The 17,876-nt window shown below is 35.7% G+C and overlaps 1 protein-coding gene and 1 pseudogene across 1 annotated transcript; both read right to left on the bottom strand.

Moving 5' to 3' along the window:
- Positions 1-7,188: 7,188 nt before the first annotated feature.
- Positions 7,189-7,287, bottom strand: LOC118492666 (annotated as a pseudogene).
- A 3,014-nt stretch (positions 7,288-10,301) lies between these two features.
- On the bottom strand, positions 10,302-14,764 carry LOC118492052 (wall-associated receptor kinase-like 6). Its single transcript, XM_035989811.1, has 3 exons — positions 13,761-14,764; positions 10,707-11,492; positions 10,302-10,630 (listed from the first exon to the last, which is right to left on the bottom strand). Exons 2-3 carry the CDS (start codon positions 11,239-11,241, stop codon positions 10,434-10,436), a joined length of 732 nt encoding a protein of 243 aa, XP_035845704.1. The 5' UTR covers positions 11,242-11,492; positions 13,761-14,764; the 3' UTR covers positions 10,302-10,433.
- Positions 14,765-17,876: the final 3,112 nt, after the last annotated feature.

Below are 17,876 nucleotides of genomic sequence, written 5' to 3'. Positions count from 1 at the left end.
CTGCACTTCAAAAGGTATTCTTCATGAGTTTAGTGCAGCTTATACTCCTCAACAGAATGGTGTCGCTGAACGTAAGAACCGCACATTGATCGAGACTGCTAGGACAATGTTGGTAGAGTCACAGTTACCCATTCCATTCTGGACTGAAGCTGTGGCCTCTGCATGTTACACATTGAACAGAGTCCTTACAGTCAAAAGACACAACAAGACCTGCTTTGAGCTTCTTCAAAAACGGAAACCAGATTTGTCTTATCTCGAACCGTTTGGAGCTCCATGCACAATCATCGATCCTAATGGAAAGTTTGGGGCAAGAGCAATTGATGGATACTTTCTTGGGTATGCCACCCCTAACTTACGAGTCTGGAATCTAGAGACTAAAAGGGTCGAGGAATGGTCTGAGGTCAGAGTACAAAGGCACACCTTGCCAGTCAAAAATCCGGGTCAACCTTGGATGTTTGAGTACGATGACTTCTTCAATTCGATCAATGTTGAAGCCGTTGAAGAAAATGCTGCGGCTAGGATGTTTTTCGAGAGTGACAATGCAACAGTTTCACCGGTGGTTCGCCCAATTCTTGTGAATCAAGAACCATCCTCTTCGGTGAACAACAATACTCTCAACAATGAGGATTTTCATGATGCTAACGAATTGAACGAATCTTCAGAGGATGATGAATTTCTAGATGCAGATCAAGAAGCTCCTACAACAGCAGTTCATGGTACTTCAGAGGGTACTCCTCCAGTGGAAACACATAGAACAGCTGAGACTACTGCATCATCCTCTTCGTCAATTCCGGGTCTTGAATTGGTTGTTGATCTTAATCTTAACAACCTGGGTATAAATGTTCCAGTTCCAGACAATCCAGAAACAAGGATTCATAATACCCATCCTCAACAAAACATCATTGGAAATGTGCAAAGTGGCGTACAAACAAGAAACATGTTGCGAAACAACAACAATGCAGGCTTGTATGCAACTATTCGAGAATCCGGGCAACAAAACGACTGGTCCTTCGCGTGTTATGTCTCACAAGAAGAACCAAGAACGTGGAAAGAAGCCTTGAAAGATAATGCTTGGGTAGAAGCAATGCAGGAAGAACTGCAACAATTCCAGAAGCTGGGTGTCTGGAAACTTGTAGAGAAACCTGCTGGATACAAGAAGATTGGTACCCGTTGGGTTTTCAAATGCAAAAAGGATGACCGCGGAGTTGTTATCCGAAACAAAGCACGTTTAGTCGTTCAAGGTTTTCGTCAGATTGAAGGGATCGACTACAACGAAGTCTATGCACCAGTGGCACGTCTCGAAGCAATTCGAATCTTTCTTGCCTATGCGTCCTTCAAAGGATTCAAGGTTTATCAGATGGACGTGAAAAGTGCATTTTTACATGGTGTGGTTGAAGAAGAGGTGTACGTCGAACAGCCTCCAGGTTTTGAAGATCCTATCCATCCCGATCGGGTTTGGTTGCTCAACAAAGCTCTTTATGGTCTTCATCAAGCACCACGAGCTTGGTATGCAACCTTATCTCACTATCTGCTGGAGAACGGTTTTCGTAGAGGTCTTATCGACTGTACTCTCTTCATCAAAGAACAAGATGGAGATCTTCTTCTGGTACAGGTATACGTTGATGACATTATTTTTGGTTCTACTAATGATATCTTGTGTAGGGAATTCGAGCGCATTATGCAGGATAAATTCGAGATGAGTGCTATGGGGGAAATGACCTTCTTCTTGGGCCTACAAGTACAACAAACGGAGTCTGGGATATTCATCCATCAGACTAAATATGTTGGTGACATCTTGAGCCGGTTCCAGATGTCTGATGCAACGCCCATTGGTACCCCATTGCCAACTAATCACGGAATTACTCCAGATTTGAAGGGAGAAGCTGTTAGCCCTTCTATCTATCGCGCCATGATCGGATCTCTCATGTACCTCACAGCATCAAGGCCAGACATAATGTACCCGACGTGCCTGCTTGCCAGATATCAAGTTAACCCGAAGGCCTCACATCTTGCTGCTGTTAAAAGGATTTTTCGTTATTTGAAGGCGTACCCTGACACCGGTCTGTGGTACCCTAGGGATAATAACTTTGAATTGGTAGCTTTCAGTGATTCTGATTTTGGCGGATGCAAAATCGACGGCAAATCCACAACGGCTGGATGTCAGTTTTTAGGAAATCGCCTAGTTACATGGCAGTGCAAGAAGCAGACGTGTGTAGCTACATCAACATGCGAAGCTGAATACATTGCTGCCTCAAGTTGTTGCTCCCAAGTTCTTTGGATCCAACAACAAATGCGGGACTACGGTTTTGAATTCCTAACTACTCCTATTTACGTTGATAATTCTGCTGCTTTAGATATCACTAGAAATCCTGTGCAGCATTCAAAGACCAAACACATCGAAATCAAATATCACTTCATACGTGATTGCTTTGAGAAAAGGCTAATCGATGTTGTTAAGGTCCACACCGATGACCAACGTGCCGACTTATTTACCAAAGCTTTTGACAAATCAAGATTTGACTTTTTATTATTGGTAAACGGCATTAAGGTCAAGCAAGAGTAAAACCAACATCGGAAAATCATTTTTGTAAATACCTTTGTGTTTTTAAATTTATCTTAGTTTGTTGATTTTAGGGGGAGTAAATCCAAAAATCGGAAAATCCAAAAACATCGAAAAATTCAAAAACACAAAAACAATAGAAAAACAAAAATGAGTTTCCTGGCGAGCAAAAGAGAAAATGATAGTACATCAGTGGTCTATCCAAACCTCTTTAAAACCTTAAATGCAAAACGATAAGCAGCTCTATATAAGATGTATCGGTAGGCTCACAATCATTTTAAAGTGTGCAGGGTGATATAAATCTTAATCGACTGAAGATCAGGTGGGAACCATTCATTGGCATATGGTCTTAGTACCGAAATTTCGTTTGATAGATTGCCGAGGTTCTGAGATATTCGGTCTTTATGCTGCTTATCATCTGGGTATCATGGTTGTATCTTTTACCGAAAAATAACGGGGACGCAAGTCTAGATCTTCCATGATACTATACATACGTGTACATATTGCATACTGCATTCGACCTCAATAAGTGATAAACAATCACATGTCCAAATCAAATAAGTGATAAAATATCACATTTTTCCGGGTGTCAAGTTCGTCTCTCTGCTGTACGGAAGTACTGACCTGTTCACGGACTTGCACCTGTGCCCTCATGCATACGAAAATCAAGTTCCTCATCAATAAGTGATTATATCACAAAGGGCTTGTTTTCGAATCAAAATAAGTGAGTATCTCACAATTTATACGGTCAAACAGATGATAATCGGTATACTCACCGGTAAGATGAACTCTCGTGCATACCTTGATACGGGAATGTGTCGTGATGTGGATGAACACCGGTCGGTAAGTATAAATCATACATTAACGTATCCTCTAAACATGATTACATCTGATAAGTTGAGCTTAAGTGGACAACAATACCGATAATTGTTATAGGATGCTTATCTTAATGTTAACTAACTGAACAACAAGAGTGTTTTGGCATGACCGTACACTGATATGATTTCTTACCCTCGAAACTCGCAAAAAGAATGTTTGTATATATTTATTTACTGCTTAACCTTTATTAGTTCTTTTAAACAGTTTCATCGTTTGGTGCATATCAGCACGACATTAGCGTGATGTCGTTTGATAACACTCAAAGGATTTTAAATTGTTGTCTTTTAATTTCAAAAATACCAAAAGATTTTAGGCTTGTTTTAATATAAACTTTATAAAAGCCAAAAAGATTTTATTTCTGCTTTATTTTCGATCGTACGATGTTGGAGCTCAAGTCTTCGTTACCTGAAACCTGACTGAAAACCGAACTGACTAAATCTTCATAAACGGTCGAAATTTGCATGTTTTGAAAGTTAAAAACTAAAATTGACAAATTTTATTAAACTTTCAAACTGTCGGACGGTGTTTGATTATGACATGGTCATTCGTGTGTCATTTGTTTATACTATATTCCAAGCAATTGTTCTCATTACGCGTTTAGATTTCTTGCATGTGCAGATTCTAAAGGCTAGGAGAACATGGTCGTTGACGAGCTTTGGAATGAAGACACGAAGGCACTCAATGAATGAAGATGATCGAGTTTGCCGCTGGCCATCATCATCACCTCGAAGGATCTTACTTCATAAAGTTAAAGTATTTCACGAGCATAACTCAAGGGGGAGCTTATGTTAAGGGGGAGTTTGTCAACACACTTCCTACATGATACGGGTAGTTTGTTGATACACTTTCTACTTTCAAGACGTGAAGACTTTGAAGACCCTCCGACATTGAAGACATGATAGGACATCAGAGTCTTGAAGACTTGAAGACCAAAGACCGTCGAAGTTCAAGACGAGTCTACACTTTTAGAAGAACAAGACAAAGATTAGAGATCAAAGACAAAGCTACAGCCAAGGGGGAGTTTGTTGGTGCACTTGTGTCTGTACTTTGTCTGTATTCGGTCTTATGTAACGATGTCCTGATTTGTGTTGTAAGTTGACCAAGTCAACCATCCTCCGTTTGACTTGGACAACAGATTGTATGTTGAGAGATGTTCTGATCGAAGGATGATGTAGAGATCGAAGGATAATTTGGATCCTTCGATCTCATCGAAAGATATGCTTCGAACGATAGACCTCGAAAGACTATCCTTCGAGGTCCCTGCTTATCCTTCGAAAGCATTGTATCCGAAAGATGATCCTTCGGCCCATCTTTCGGATCCTTCGAGCAGACCTTGCTGAGCTGGGTATATATACCCATGCATGTGTTGAGTTTCGGTAAGACAGACACACAGACAGAAAGAGAGAGTATTCTTTGAGAGCATTCTGTCCAAAACTCACACACACATCTTAGAGAGTTTATAGAACACTTCTGTAAACATTGAGCTTGTAACCGAACCCTCATTGCATTAATACAAGTTGTGTTAATCGGTGAATCTTTGTGTGTTGTTTTTTCTCTACTTGCTACTAACTCGTGCTTGCTAGCTTGGATTCCGCACTCGCTAGTAGGTTTGTATAACAAGGTTTAGGTTCGTAATCCTCCGCGAAAAAGGGACCTACAATACTTTAGGAAGGTGATATGGCATGCGCTGATAAGTATATTGATGTAACTTAAATGTAACATGTTTTGAGTATGTGAATTCCCCATATTTATCCTATTTATATCTCAAATATGGTACGGATAAGTAAATAATATAATATAAATGATGATTTGCAGGTTTTGATGAAAAGTAAGAATTTTAGAGATAAACAGAGCTGAAACTCAGAAAAAAAAAAATAGGAACAGTATTGAAATCAACATCAATATGAACCGTACTATAACCCTAGTATGGATCGTACCACTAACCGACAAAGGATAAATGAGAAACCCTAGAGGTGGCCCATTATTGTTGGGTACGATCCATACTCACTTAGTAGGCAGGATCGTACCTACGTCATGGAACCCTAATTTTGAGTATAAATAGACCATGGCGACAGAAAACAGGAGTACTGACCAAAGAGGACTAGAGGCGATTTTGGACAAAAGAAAAGGAAGAGGAAGATCTGATCCATACCAATTCTATCTTTATGAGTTTCAGAGTTTCTTTGTTATCAAATTATGTTCCCATTCATGTTTGTTTTTTTGTTCATCATGTGTGGCAAAGCTAGTAGTAACTGTTCAGATGCGACGATTCTTAGGATAAATTGATTATCGAATGTGTGATTTTCTTATGTAATGTGATTTTAGTAAAGTTTGTGATGAATGTTCATATGATGTGTATAATTGCATATTGCATATTGATTATGATATTGAGTTGTGTGGTTGAGTCAATCATTCAATGAGGTATGCTAGTTAGATTCGGTTTCTTCTATCTCTAGGTTGTATTGACGCACATTAGTCTAGGGCCTAAAACCTTAACCGGTAATAAACAACTTGGTAAAATGTGTGAGCTTCCTATGGAAAGGATCTGAATACTAGTTATAGCTTTTTTAATGTTTGATCTTGATTAGTAATTATAAGTCGCAATGTTCGTTGTTCATTGTTGAACCCAACCTAGAAAGCCTTGGTCATATCTCATATGAATATGTTATAATGACTTGCTTTGTTGAAATAAGTTTTGAGGTGTGTCTATAGCTTCTTTCCATACATTCAACATGGTTAACATTATCGGGATTCAATCCATCTTAGCACTTCTCGTTATGTTTTTCGATTAGGTTCCAATACAGTTCCATAATCATTCATTTTGGGTCAATCACCTTTGATAATTCAATTCTTCATATTTACCCTTTCTCATCCTGATTGTTCCTTGTTCTATGTTACGACCATCCTTAGTTTTCTTATTCATATTCTACTTTCACCCTTTTTTCATCGATTGTATATTCTTAGGTAAATTTCATCCATTGCCTTTTTACGTGTGTAGTTTAGTTCTTATTGGTATTTCACCTTTTTAAAACTAGTATGTGCTTTGTGATTTATTGTGTTACTAATCGCACAACTTTTGGCACCGTTGCTGGGACAAGATAATTTTGAAAACAGTTTGAAGTAGTAGTGTAATACCATACGAGGTTTGTTTTGCTTATAGAGGTTAATAATGCCAGCTAAAATACTTGCTATAGCTTTCTACTCTAGGAATTCGTTTATGCTAAAATCAAGTTCTGGTAAATTAGGGAAACTCTTTGCGGAACCTGAACGAGCCCAAGCGTTCCAAGAAGAAAAATGCTCAAGCCACTGTTACTAAGAAGGTATCAGTTGCACCCCAGTTTGAAGTTGGACCATCAATTGAAAAACAACATGTGCCTAAAATTCAACCAAAAAATGGCAAATCCATGAAGATCTATAGCTGATTATGTAAGACCATTTGTGACTCCAATTCCTAGTGTCACTCGACATGATATTGCAGCTTAATTTTTTCAAGTCCCTACTCCGATCATTTAATTGATCCAAATCAGTTCTCAGTTCAATGACTTTGAAGCTGAAGATCCAAATTCTCATGTCAAGTGTTATTACAACTTTGCGATATACGCTGATGATATCAAACTTAATTTGTTCCCATTTTCTTTGGGCGGAAAGGCCCGGCATTGGCTTACATCCTTACTAAGAGGTTCGGTTACCACCTACGAAATAACGGTTAAAAATCCTTAACTAAGTATTTTCTACCAAATAAGACGAATAAACTCCGAAGTGATATTCGAACAAAAAGAAGATGAGATTCTATCTGAAGCTTGGGAAAGAGTCAAAGAGTTAATCAAGAAATAGCCACATCACAGTTTAGAGATTCGGCTTACATGCCAAATATTCTACGAGGTACTTTTCACTGAATCGAGACACACATCGGACACAACCACCGGTGGTGTGTTCAGTATTCTTACTCCTACTCGACCATAGGCATTAGTGGAGAAATTAGTTATGAATGATTATCTTGCCGTAAGGAAATATGCTCCCATAAAAGAAAGTTGGGATGTATCAAGTTGAGTGAAATTCAAAGAATACATTGTTATCAAGAAATTTTTTTTGGACGTATAGAGGGTTTTTTTTCCAGGAACATGGAGAATGTCGGAAATGTTGAAAGATTTGGGTAAGGAGTGAAAGTTTAAGAATTAGAGGCAGACCCAAAATTGCTTGGATGAGCGGATTAGATAGGATTTGCAAAGATTGCACCTCTCTGAGAAGATGGTCCATGATAAGAGTTCGTGGAGACGTATGATTAAGGTTAAGGATTTTTAGGGGAGGGTACAATTGTGTCTTAGGTGTAGTATATGGTGGTAGATATGTATCTACAGGGCCGGCCCAAAGGGCTTCAGACCCTAGGCATGGGGCCACCCAATTTAAAAGGCCTCCAAAATTTGGTGTGTTTTCTTTATACCAGGCTCAGTTATTACAAGATAATATATTGAACAGCCCACTAAAAAGGCTTGTAATTGAAACAACCTATTAGTTTATTACCCAAATTAAAAGGCCTACAATCATTAGCTATTATATCAATCGAAAAAGTTTTTTTTAGAATAACTTGATTACAATAATTTCATCAAACATTTTGCCTCAAGTAAAGCTAGAAAAAATTTTTTATTTGAACATATACTATATCTATAAAGAGGAGAGTTTAAATGAGAATGCTAAATATCGCGAGAACCGTGAGTACGAATGAAAAAACCACGAGAATTTGGTCAAAAATAATTCAAAATCAAAATTTTTTTACACTTGTCATTATTATTCGAATACAATGTTAGAAATTAAATTTACACGTTTAAATTTATGTGAATTCGTAAATAACGAAAATTTACACATGTGTAAAAAATCTAGTAAGAATGATTTTGAGATGAGAAATGAATCATCTGATGTTGTGAATTCTTTTTTGATGTTGTATTTTAATTAGAATGAGTTTTGTATTAAAGAAATTCGGTTTTGATTGGTTTTCTCATTCGTTCTCACGGTTCTCGCAATATTTAGCGTTCTCAATATAACCCTCCCTATCGACAAAAACATGTGACTTTAAATTTTTTTAACTAATTTTTTTGTTTTTAATATTGTTTGTCCCAAGCCCGGGTAAAGAAGGTGGGTTTTGTTACTAAATATATTGAAAATGATAATTTTGCAAAAGGGCCTCCACTTCGTAGTTCGCATAGGGCCTCCGAAAACGTAGAAACGGCCCTGTGCATCTATGTGTATAGGTTGTTTGTGTTGTTATATTTGTCTTGTTTACCATGTACTCTTTCACCACTCATATTATATTGGTAGTTTCATACACACACACACCTCATGTTCTATTTATTTTTTGGGTGTTTTGGAGCTGAGGGTCTCAGTCGAAGCAGGCTCTCTATCCCTAGGGGTAGAGGTAAGGTGTGGCTACATCCCACCCTCCCTAGACCCTACCAATAGCTTCGCTATTTGTGGGATTTTGTTGGGCATGATTGATAGAAGACCTTTACCATTACCAACACGAAGGAAGTCATCGCCATGATATGCCTCAGAATTGTCCAGACTTGCCAAATCCGGGGTTACATAACTATTGAGATTGCACATCAGCATAGTGATCCTGGGGAGCCTTGTTGAGATTCCACATTAGCATAGTTAAAATACTTGGCATTTGGATGATTGCGATAAGTAGATGGATCACGGTTAGGGCAATCTAAAGAAAGATGTCAAATGCAACATTTGTTGTGTGTGCCAAAGATATTGCCAAAGTGAACTGACTACCACCATGACTGCAACCTTTTACCACTGTTTTTGTTGTTGTTGTAGTTGCCACAATTGAATACAAGTCTACCTCTGTTATAGCCCCCGATTGTTGGGAGAACGACAGTTGTAAAAAGCTTGGGTGGCGGAGCTGCACCAGTGACGTATGGTAAAAGCTGATAGCCGAGTTGAGATGCCATGTTTTGGAGGTTCAAATGTTGCTGCGGAGTTTGAGCTTATGTTGTTGAGGCAATAAAGGCGACAACATCAGTGGGCTGTGAAGGCTTTGTAACTATGTAGTCGTGGTCTGTGAGTAGACTAAATAGTTCATTAAATGCTAAAGGAAGTGGATGAGCCAGAATATTTGTTTTAAGCTATATTTGTCATGTAAGCTATTTATTACATGCAAGACCAGATCTTTGTCTTTTACTAGTTCATCAATGTTATCAAGCGCGAATACACATTCTTGTGCACGACTAAGGTAGGCAAGTGTTGTCTCATCCCATTTCATCTTCAATTTAAGAATTGTGGCTTAACCGTGTATTCCTTAAAAAAAACGTACGCGGGGCATAACCTCAAGTAAGAGAGTCGTAAAGCTCACGAGTAGTTGTGCCTTAAACATGTGGAAAATATGCTTGAGAGATCGTAAACATGATAATCATGCGAACATGCGAACATGAGCATCATTTGCAATCCATGTTGTATAAGTTAGATTGACATGGTGTCTGCAACAATAGCATTAGATTTTTTGGCAATAGATAGATCAGGAAAAAGGGATTGAGCCGTCAACGCGACAAAAAAACGTTTTTTGTGGTCATGAAAGGTTCAATCATGGTCTTCTTGTACGGGTAGTTTGTAAGAAAAAAAGGTGAAATCAAACTTGTGCGAGTTCGGTCCAGTTTTTTCTTGTGGAGTTAGAGGGGCAATCGTGGCCATTGTAGGAATGTCGCTAGAGTGTCGCCCATTGTAGTGTCACCTAGGTGTTGCTTACGAAAATGTCATCGAAGTGAAAAACAAGCTCCGGTGTGTCGGGGAGTGGTGGGCAAACGGCGATGGCAAGGTCGCGGAAATGGTTAGCTCTCATACCAAGTTAAAACACATTTAAGTGTGTGTAATTGTAATTGTAATTATTTGTATTGATTTTAATTAGGGTTTTACAATGTTGAGATATGATATATTAACCATATTTAAACAATAACAATTTCCAACTATATTTTCATAATATTACCTCTAATTCTTATAACTACATGTGTCTAATAGGGATAAAAAGTATAAAAAAAAAAACATTACCAAGAATTACACGCAAGGAAGTTCTTTCTCCATCATGAATACAATTGAAAGTCCGACTGAAAAGTTCATCATCAACGTCAAGTATCGTGTCCCATCTACAGTTACCTCCAATATCTTGGCACCTTCGACACTCTTCCGTAGGCTTTTCTTCTATAAGATGAAGTTCCATGTCACAAAACAAACATATAAAAGAACTTACCATGAATAACAAACAATAAATACTTACCATTATCGAACTTGCATCCATCTACTAAATAGGGGGTTCCTTCTGTAGACCATTCATTGTAGCATATCAGTGTATCCACTGTCGTACCATTAAACATATCCATTAAGATTCTTTCATAGGGGTAGTTATAACAACAAGTTACTTGATCGGAATCTTTTAGCGTCCACATAAGTGACATGACAATAACAGATGTTTTCCTCCTTACAATAGACGGGTTAGAAAACCTTCCTTCGTCAGATTTCTCATATGAAGTTTCATCTTCCACCAAAAAGGCAGACCGACAACCTTTTTCCTCTATCAAGCCGGTGAGATTAATGTTGTATGACTTGAGATAATGAGGAATTGCAGTTTGGCAACAACCATTTCCAAAACAGTTGTTTCTATCACCAAGTGTATCGTGGCGGCAAGTCGATGAACACCCTGTGATTATACTCCCGTTATCCATATGCATAGAGGCAGTACCACACCCCTCAAAAACAAATTTATTGTGTGATTTGGAAAACCAGAAGGGGCTACTACCAAATTCAACGCCCATAATCTCACTGCTATTTCGAACTGGGCTTTGGCAATAAGGGATCCAAGATGCACTAACATTGACTATCTGTTCTTCCAAGTTTACATCCAAGAGTTCCAGGTGGTTGAGTGCTGGTAGATATGGCGTGGAGGAGTTGCAATCAACTATGTACCATTTATTGACAGAGCAATCCGCACCAATTCCAAAAGGGTATGGGATCGTCACATTCCCACACTTATCTTTGCATCCTGTCTTGGCGTATTTTGGAATTGCTATTGGAAGGAATAAGAGTTAATGGTAAGCTTGAAATAACTTAATATTGGAATATAATAACATCTATCTATACTATATAATAAAAAAAAACCTACGAAGGACACGTGTCATTCATTGGAGATAATGGTTGACAGTTTTTAGCAAAGTCTGTTGGAAAGCAACAGAGGTTTTTAACAGTCGATAGACAACAGTGATTTGGTTATCAACATAATGGAATTCCTGTTGACTAAACCTATTGACCATTAGTTTATATCAATTTTGTAAGTCTGCACTAATTATTTTTTTTACTTTCTATAAAAATGTGTTATGCATGGTTTTCTAAAAGCCACCCGTGTTTTCACACGGGTTTTTACCGCTAGTACTGTATAATAAAAGAAACCTACGAAAGACATGTGTCATTCATTGGAGCTATTTATTTTTTGTTTTCTCATCTAAAATATTTTTTCCCTATTTTCCTTATTTAATTTATCAAATTCAAATAAACATGATACTTATCAATCATTTTGATTCAAGATAAAGGTTTAATATTATACATATGAAAATACATCCGTAATTAGCCAAGATGATTTCATATTTTTTTTCTTTTATTTTTTTATTATGTAGGCCATCATTAAAAATCAGTCACTAATCCCCAAAGATTTTTAAAAATTTGGTTTCTCTATTTTGAATTCTACACTTTCTAATAAAATATTATCCTTAAATTTAAGATAGTATTTAAATAAACCAAATTATGTATCATGAAAACCAAACTTTGTATTAGTATATTTTTTTTATTTTCATTAATTAAAAAAATATTATACCGATTTTATTACTTAATTTATAAATCGAATTGTATATAACTTTTAATATTATCTGATATATGAAAATAGATTTATTCAACCTATGTAATATACAAGGTTTTTTTAAAGATTTATTATTTAATATACAAAACTACATTTATTATATCCGTGTAATACACGGGGTTTTTAAATATATAACTTTTTATTATTTAATATATAAAAGTATATTTATTCAACCTGTACATGGGATTCTTAAATAATAACTTTATTATCATTTAATTAATATAAAATTATAATTATTCAATTCGTGTAATACACATGGTTTTTTAAAGATATATTATTTTATTATATGAATTTACATTTATTCAACCCATGTAATACACGTGGTTTTAAACTAGTGTTTATCAAATTTGAAACTCAAATTAAAATAGTGTTAGCAACGGGCTATGTTACATGTTTATCAAATTTAAAACTCAAATTAAAAATCTTAAATAGCAAAATAAACAAATACATACTTTACACTGAAATACATACCAAAATTATAAAAAGATATATATATATATATATATATATATATATATATATATATATAGGGTAAGGATATTGTAAAAAGGGCCTAAAGTGTGAGAAGTGTAAGAAGTGTATTATAACACTATATATAATACTATATAACACCATATAAACACCGTATAACAATATGTAACACCATATAATACCATATAACACTATGTAACACTATATATCATTATATAACAAATATAACACTATAGGTTGTCTGATAACATGTCTATGATAGATGTATAGTGTTATATTTGTTATATAATGATATATAGTGTTACATAGTGTTATATAGTATTATATGTTGTTACATATTATTATACGGTGTTTATATGGTGTTATATAGTATTATATATAGTGTTATAATACACTTCTTACACTTCTCACACTTTGAGCACTTTTTACAGGATCCTCTACCTATATATATATATGTGTGTGTGTGTGTGGGGGGGGGGATGACTTAAATGGGAACGCTAAATATTGCGAGAACCATGAGAACGAACGAAAAAACCACAAGAATTTGGTAAAAAACAATTGAATTTCAAAATTTCTTTTTACAATTATCATTATTACTCCAATACAATGTTAGAAATTGGATTTACACATTTAAATTTACGTGAATTCGTAAATAAGAAAAATTTACACATATGTAAGTTTGCCATTTACACATGTGTAAAAAAATATATTTTTTTTTGAACGGTCAACAAATCAATCCCGAGTATTCTCGGGGCACCCACTAGACAAACGGAGTACTCTGAGAGTACCCGAGTCGTCCACCACCAATTCCGTGTAAAACCCGGTAACCCACCCGCAAGCACGACGATAATTATTCGCATGTAAAAAATAAATAAAAGTGATTTTAAGAGAAGAAATAAACTATTTGACGTTGTAAATTCTTTTTTTGATGTTGTATATTGAATTATTGCATACCAGAGTCCCTGCATCCATCTATTAAATAAGGGCTATCTTCTGATGACGCTGTATAGTAGTTGCCGCATTTCCATGTATCCACTGGAGTATCATTGAACACATCCACTCTGCGCCTTACTGGGGTACGGTTATCACAACAAGTTAACTTATTAGAGTCTGTTAGAGTCCACAGAAGTGACGTTGGAATAACTGACGTATTCTTGAAAATATATGGGTCAGAAAACCTTCCTTGGTTATATAGAGTTTCATCCACCAAGAAGGCAGAACCACAACCCCATCGTCCCCTTGCCTTTCCAAGCCTGTCAAGTTAATGCTGTACGACTTGACATAATAAGGTATTGCAGTTTTGCAACAACCGATTCCAAAACAGTTGTTTCTATCGCTAAATGTAACACCAGGACAAGCCGTTGAACACCCTGTGACCACGCTCCCACCATCCATCATAGCAGCAGTTCCACACCCCTCGAAAACAAATTTATTGTGTGATTTGGAAAACCAGAAGGGGCTCTCACCGAGATCGAAGCTGGTGGTCTGACTGCTACTCTGAACTAGGTTTCCGCAATCAGAGGTCTTTGGCGCATTAACAGTGACTGTTTGATTTCTCAAGTTTATACCCAAGACTTCCAGGTTGCTGAGTGCAGGTAGATATGGCTTCGAGTTGTTGCAACCAATGATGTACCATTTATTGAAAGAACATCCAGCACCGATTCCAAAAGGGTATGGAATCCTAACTCTCCCGCACTTACCATTGCACCCTCTCTTGGCGTACTTTGCAATCGCGGGTGCTGTTGCTGTTACTAAAAGGAAAGTGAGTAAGTGCAGGCATAATTGAAAAAACTTCATATCCGTAAGGAAAAAAGGATTATACACCAAACTGCAAGGGAGTTGTTTTTATTTGTAATGGTGGGTATGTATGAATGTATGTTTGATTCGAGATAAATACACCGGAGACCCACGAGTCCACTGCCTTTCGTGGAAAAATCGACCCTTGCAATATTGTGGATATTTTCTACATAAGACTTATGCCATTTATTTTATATAATCTCAAGTGAAGATCAAATAGAAAGTTTATTTTGGCTAGGAAGGATAGGAAGCAACATGAGTATGACACGTGCAAAAATTTAAAATAAAGATGAAGGGTATTTTAATCAATTTTATTCAATCTTCTTTCTTCTTCTCTGTAACTTCAAAAACATCATCTTCAACCTTTTCTTCACTTTATTATAGTGCGATTTTAGTGGTTAAGAGTTGTTTGTATAATGATTAACTCAAGAACACTAATGAACATACACATAAATCATGAACATAAAGCTTTACATAAGATGAAAAATTGATGAAACATGATGTAATATTGTTAGAATGATGTTGTTTTAAATATGTTGATGATTGCTTGTTGATTTCTTGATAATATGATGTTGATCATAATATTAAACTTGTTAGATTAGGATTAAAAACATGATTTAACAAGTTAGGAGATGATTATGTCTCTACATAAAATAATCATCTTCTAATAAAGATATGAACTTGATAATAAGATGATTTCTTGAAATATAAGTAAACAAAGTGAGTTGATGACCTTATGAATCCGAGATTTACAAATGATGTTTCCAAACAAACCAAGTTCAAAAGACGATTTTTGAAAGATCATGACTTTTACTCAAACCTACACTATTTTTAGTAGAAAAACAAGTGTATAAACACTTATGAAACAAGAAAAATACAAAAGAAATATTTTTAGAAAAATCAATTTAAAAGTTGTAAATGACTAACTCCTTCAAGAATGAGGTTTACAAACAAACAACCATGTTTTTTTAAGGGTAACTAAACCTACTAAATAACATGGTAAGTTACTACAAGTTTTTACAAGAACCTCAAGTTCATGATGTAGTGTGATTTACATGATCTAGGCTTATGGTAAGACTTGATTGTGTTGTTGATGTTGCTGATGATTTAAAAAAATAAACGCATGTTTTGGAAACATGGGAAACTCCATTTTTAGGGGAAACTATGTCAAATTTTTATAAATTTTGACACTTAGAAAAAAAATATAAGTTTTTGAGAAACTTATTCCCTAAAAATGTATCTAAATTTTTTTACCAATGTTTCCCTAATTTTTGTGTTAAGAAATGATGATTTCTTCAAGATTAAAATTGATATTAAGTATGTATATTTGAGAAAAATATATATATTTATTGATCACCAAATTTTGTGCTAAGTGTATGTAGTATGTATTACATGTGATAGTGTATTAGGACGTGAAAATACACTAAATACTCCTAAGGAGTGAAAATACCAAAAATACATATACAACATGCTTAGACAAATACAAGAAAATATATTTATGAAAATATATTACTTGATAGAATAAATAACTTGGACAAGATACATAATTCGGGTGAAAAATACAAGATACTTATATTTATTTTTGAGAAAATAATATAAGTAAGATACACAGTTAAAAATATAAATTATTTTTAACATAAGAAAACATATACAAAAGATAGTGACTTGTACTTGTGCAATACAAGTCTAGTGACTAACGTTAATAAAACACGTTTAGGTCACGACGCTAGATAAGCAAAAACCGGTGAAGTTTACGGCGCAAGGAACGCAAAGTTGTGAGTTCATGCTCCCCCTTTTCTTTTAACTGTTTTCAGTTTTATAACTTCGGGGGTGAAATACATGTTACAAATGTTACAATGTTTACAAATGGTATGATGGATACAAGAATTGAGGAATGATAGGAGAAATCGTGTCACGAATAGGGTACCATAAGCATCAGTAATCGTGTACATACTAAGACCGCAGAACAAAAGGTTAGATCTAATGGGTTTTCGGGTAGCCACACTCTTGGTGAAAACTAGTACCGAGTAGCTGCTTTTGTGTCTCAGTCGTGAATCGCAACTAGAAAAATGCCTATGGTTTGGGTTGCTTCCTATGTCGTGTCACATGTTAATGGCCTTGCAACCCATTAACAACTTGATACATACAGAAATACTTGATTTATACAAGATACATACCATGTTTTTCATACAAAGTATACCAACGTTCAATACAAGATACATACCATGTTTTTCACTTGATTCTTTTTCCTACTTGCTTGGATAATCATGGGGTTCGATTCCTAGCTTCTCCTTGGAGAAATCAGACCTTGGAATGCCCCGAAATAGTCTATAAACTTCTGTTTGATTTTTATGTTCTTCAAAACTTGTTAAACCTATGCAACTTGTGTCTCTAACACATCTTCATGCCTATGTCCTAATGCTTACAACTTATCCATTTTGGTTAGCTTTAAAAAAAGGTTGAGACATTTGAAATCAGAGGATTAACCTCATAAACTTGGTGTTTTGTCTAGGGTTTCAACCCACAAATCATGTCAAACATAGTCGTTTGATACATGAGTGATTATGGAACAACTTGGGTTGTCCAAACATACATCCTCACATGATTTGATGTTTCTATTGTTAGTTTACTTACATACATGTAAGACCTTAGTTCATGACCCTCCTTGGTTGTTTTTACATCAAGTGTAGTGGTGGAACATCAAAGGGGTACCTAAATGGAAGCCTTGTTCTTCCTACCCCCATCCATGACACCATGACTCAACTTGAGTACCTAAATGAAGATGTAATCTTCTACCTCTTACTTGAATACTTGAACATTTGGACTTAATAATATGTGTATAATATACGACCTACATACTATCTATGTACACTCGAATCTTTGATGTTGAAATCATATTCATTTGTCAAGAGTAGAGTTATATCTAAGGATAAACCTTGTTATTGATTCTTATGGGTGTTCAACTCATAAAATCATTATACCCATGAGGTTACCAAGTGTCATACAAGTGTTATGTGTTGAAGATGAATATTTTGATATAATATTTTCATGTCACTTTCATTCCAAATCTCGACTCTAAACATGCTTGACTTAAACCCTTACGCATTCAACCTTCCAACCTCGGCAACTTTGTCACATTGGATAATCGGAAATCATATGAACTTTGTGAGTATACTCGTATTCCCCCTTTTACTTTTATCACTTTTGGGGTTGTAACATGTTTTATCTATCAACAAACTTACACATGAACATTTTGCTTAAACACATGAACGT

Source organism: Helianthus annuus, chromosome 5 (genome assembly GCF_002127325.2).
Source record: "Helianthus annuus cultivar XRQ/B chromosome 5, HanXRQr2.0-SUNRISE, whole genome shotgun sequence".
Lineage (NCBI taxonomy): Eukaryota > Viridiplantae > Streptophyta > Magnoliopsida > Asterales > Asteraceae > Helianthus > Helianthus annuus.
Note: the sequence above shows the minus strand (reverse complement) of the source record. Positions and strands in the feature narration are given on the sequence as shown.

Coding starts and splice junctions, on each gene's coding strand:
- LOC118492052 (XM_035989811.1), bottom strand. CDS start 11,241: ATGGGCGTTGAATTTGGTAGTAGCCCCTTCTGGTTTTCCAAATCACAC. Junction 10,631..10,706: donor TGGATGCAAGTTCGATAATG/GTAAGTATTTAT, acceptor TTCATCTTATAG/AAGAAAAGCCTACGGAAGAG.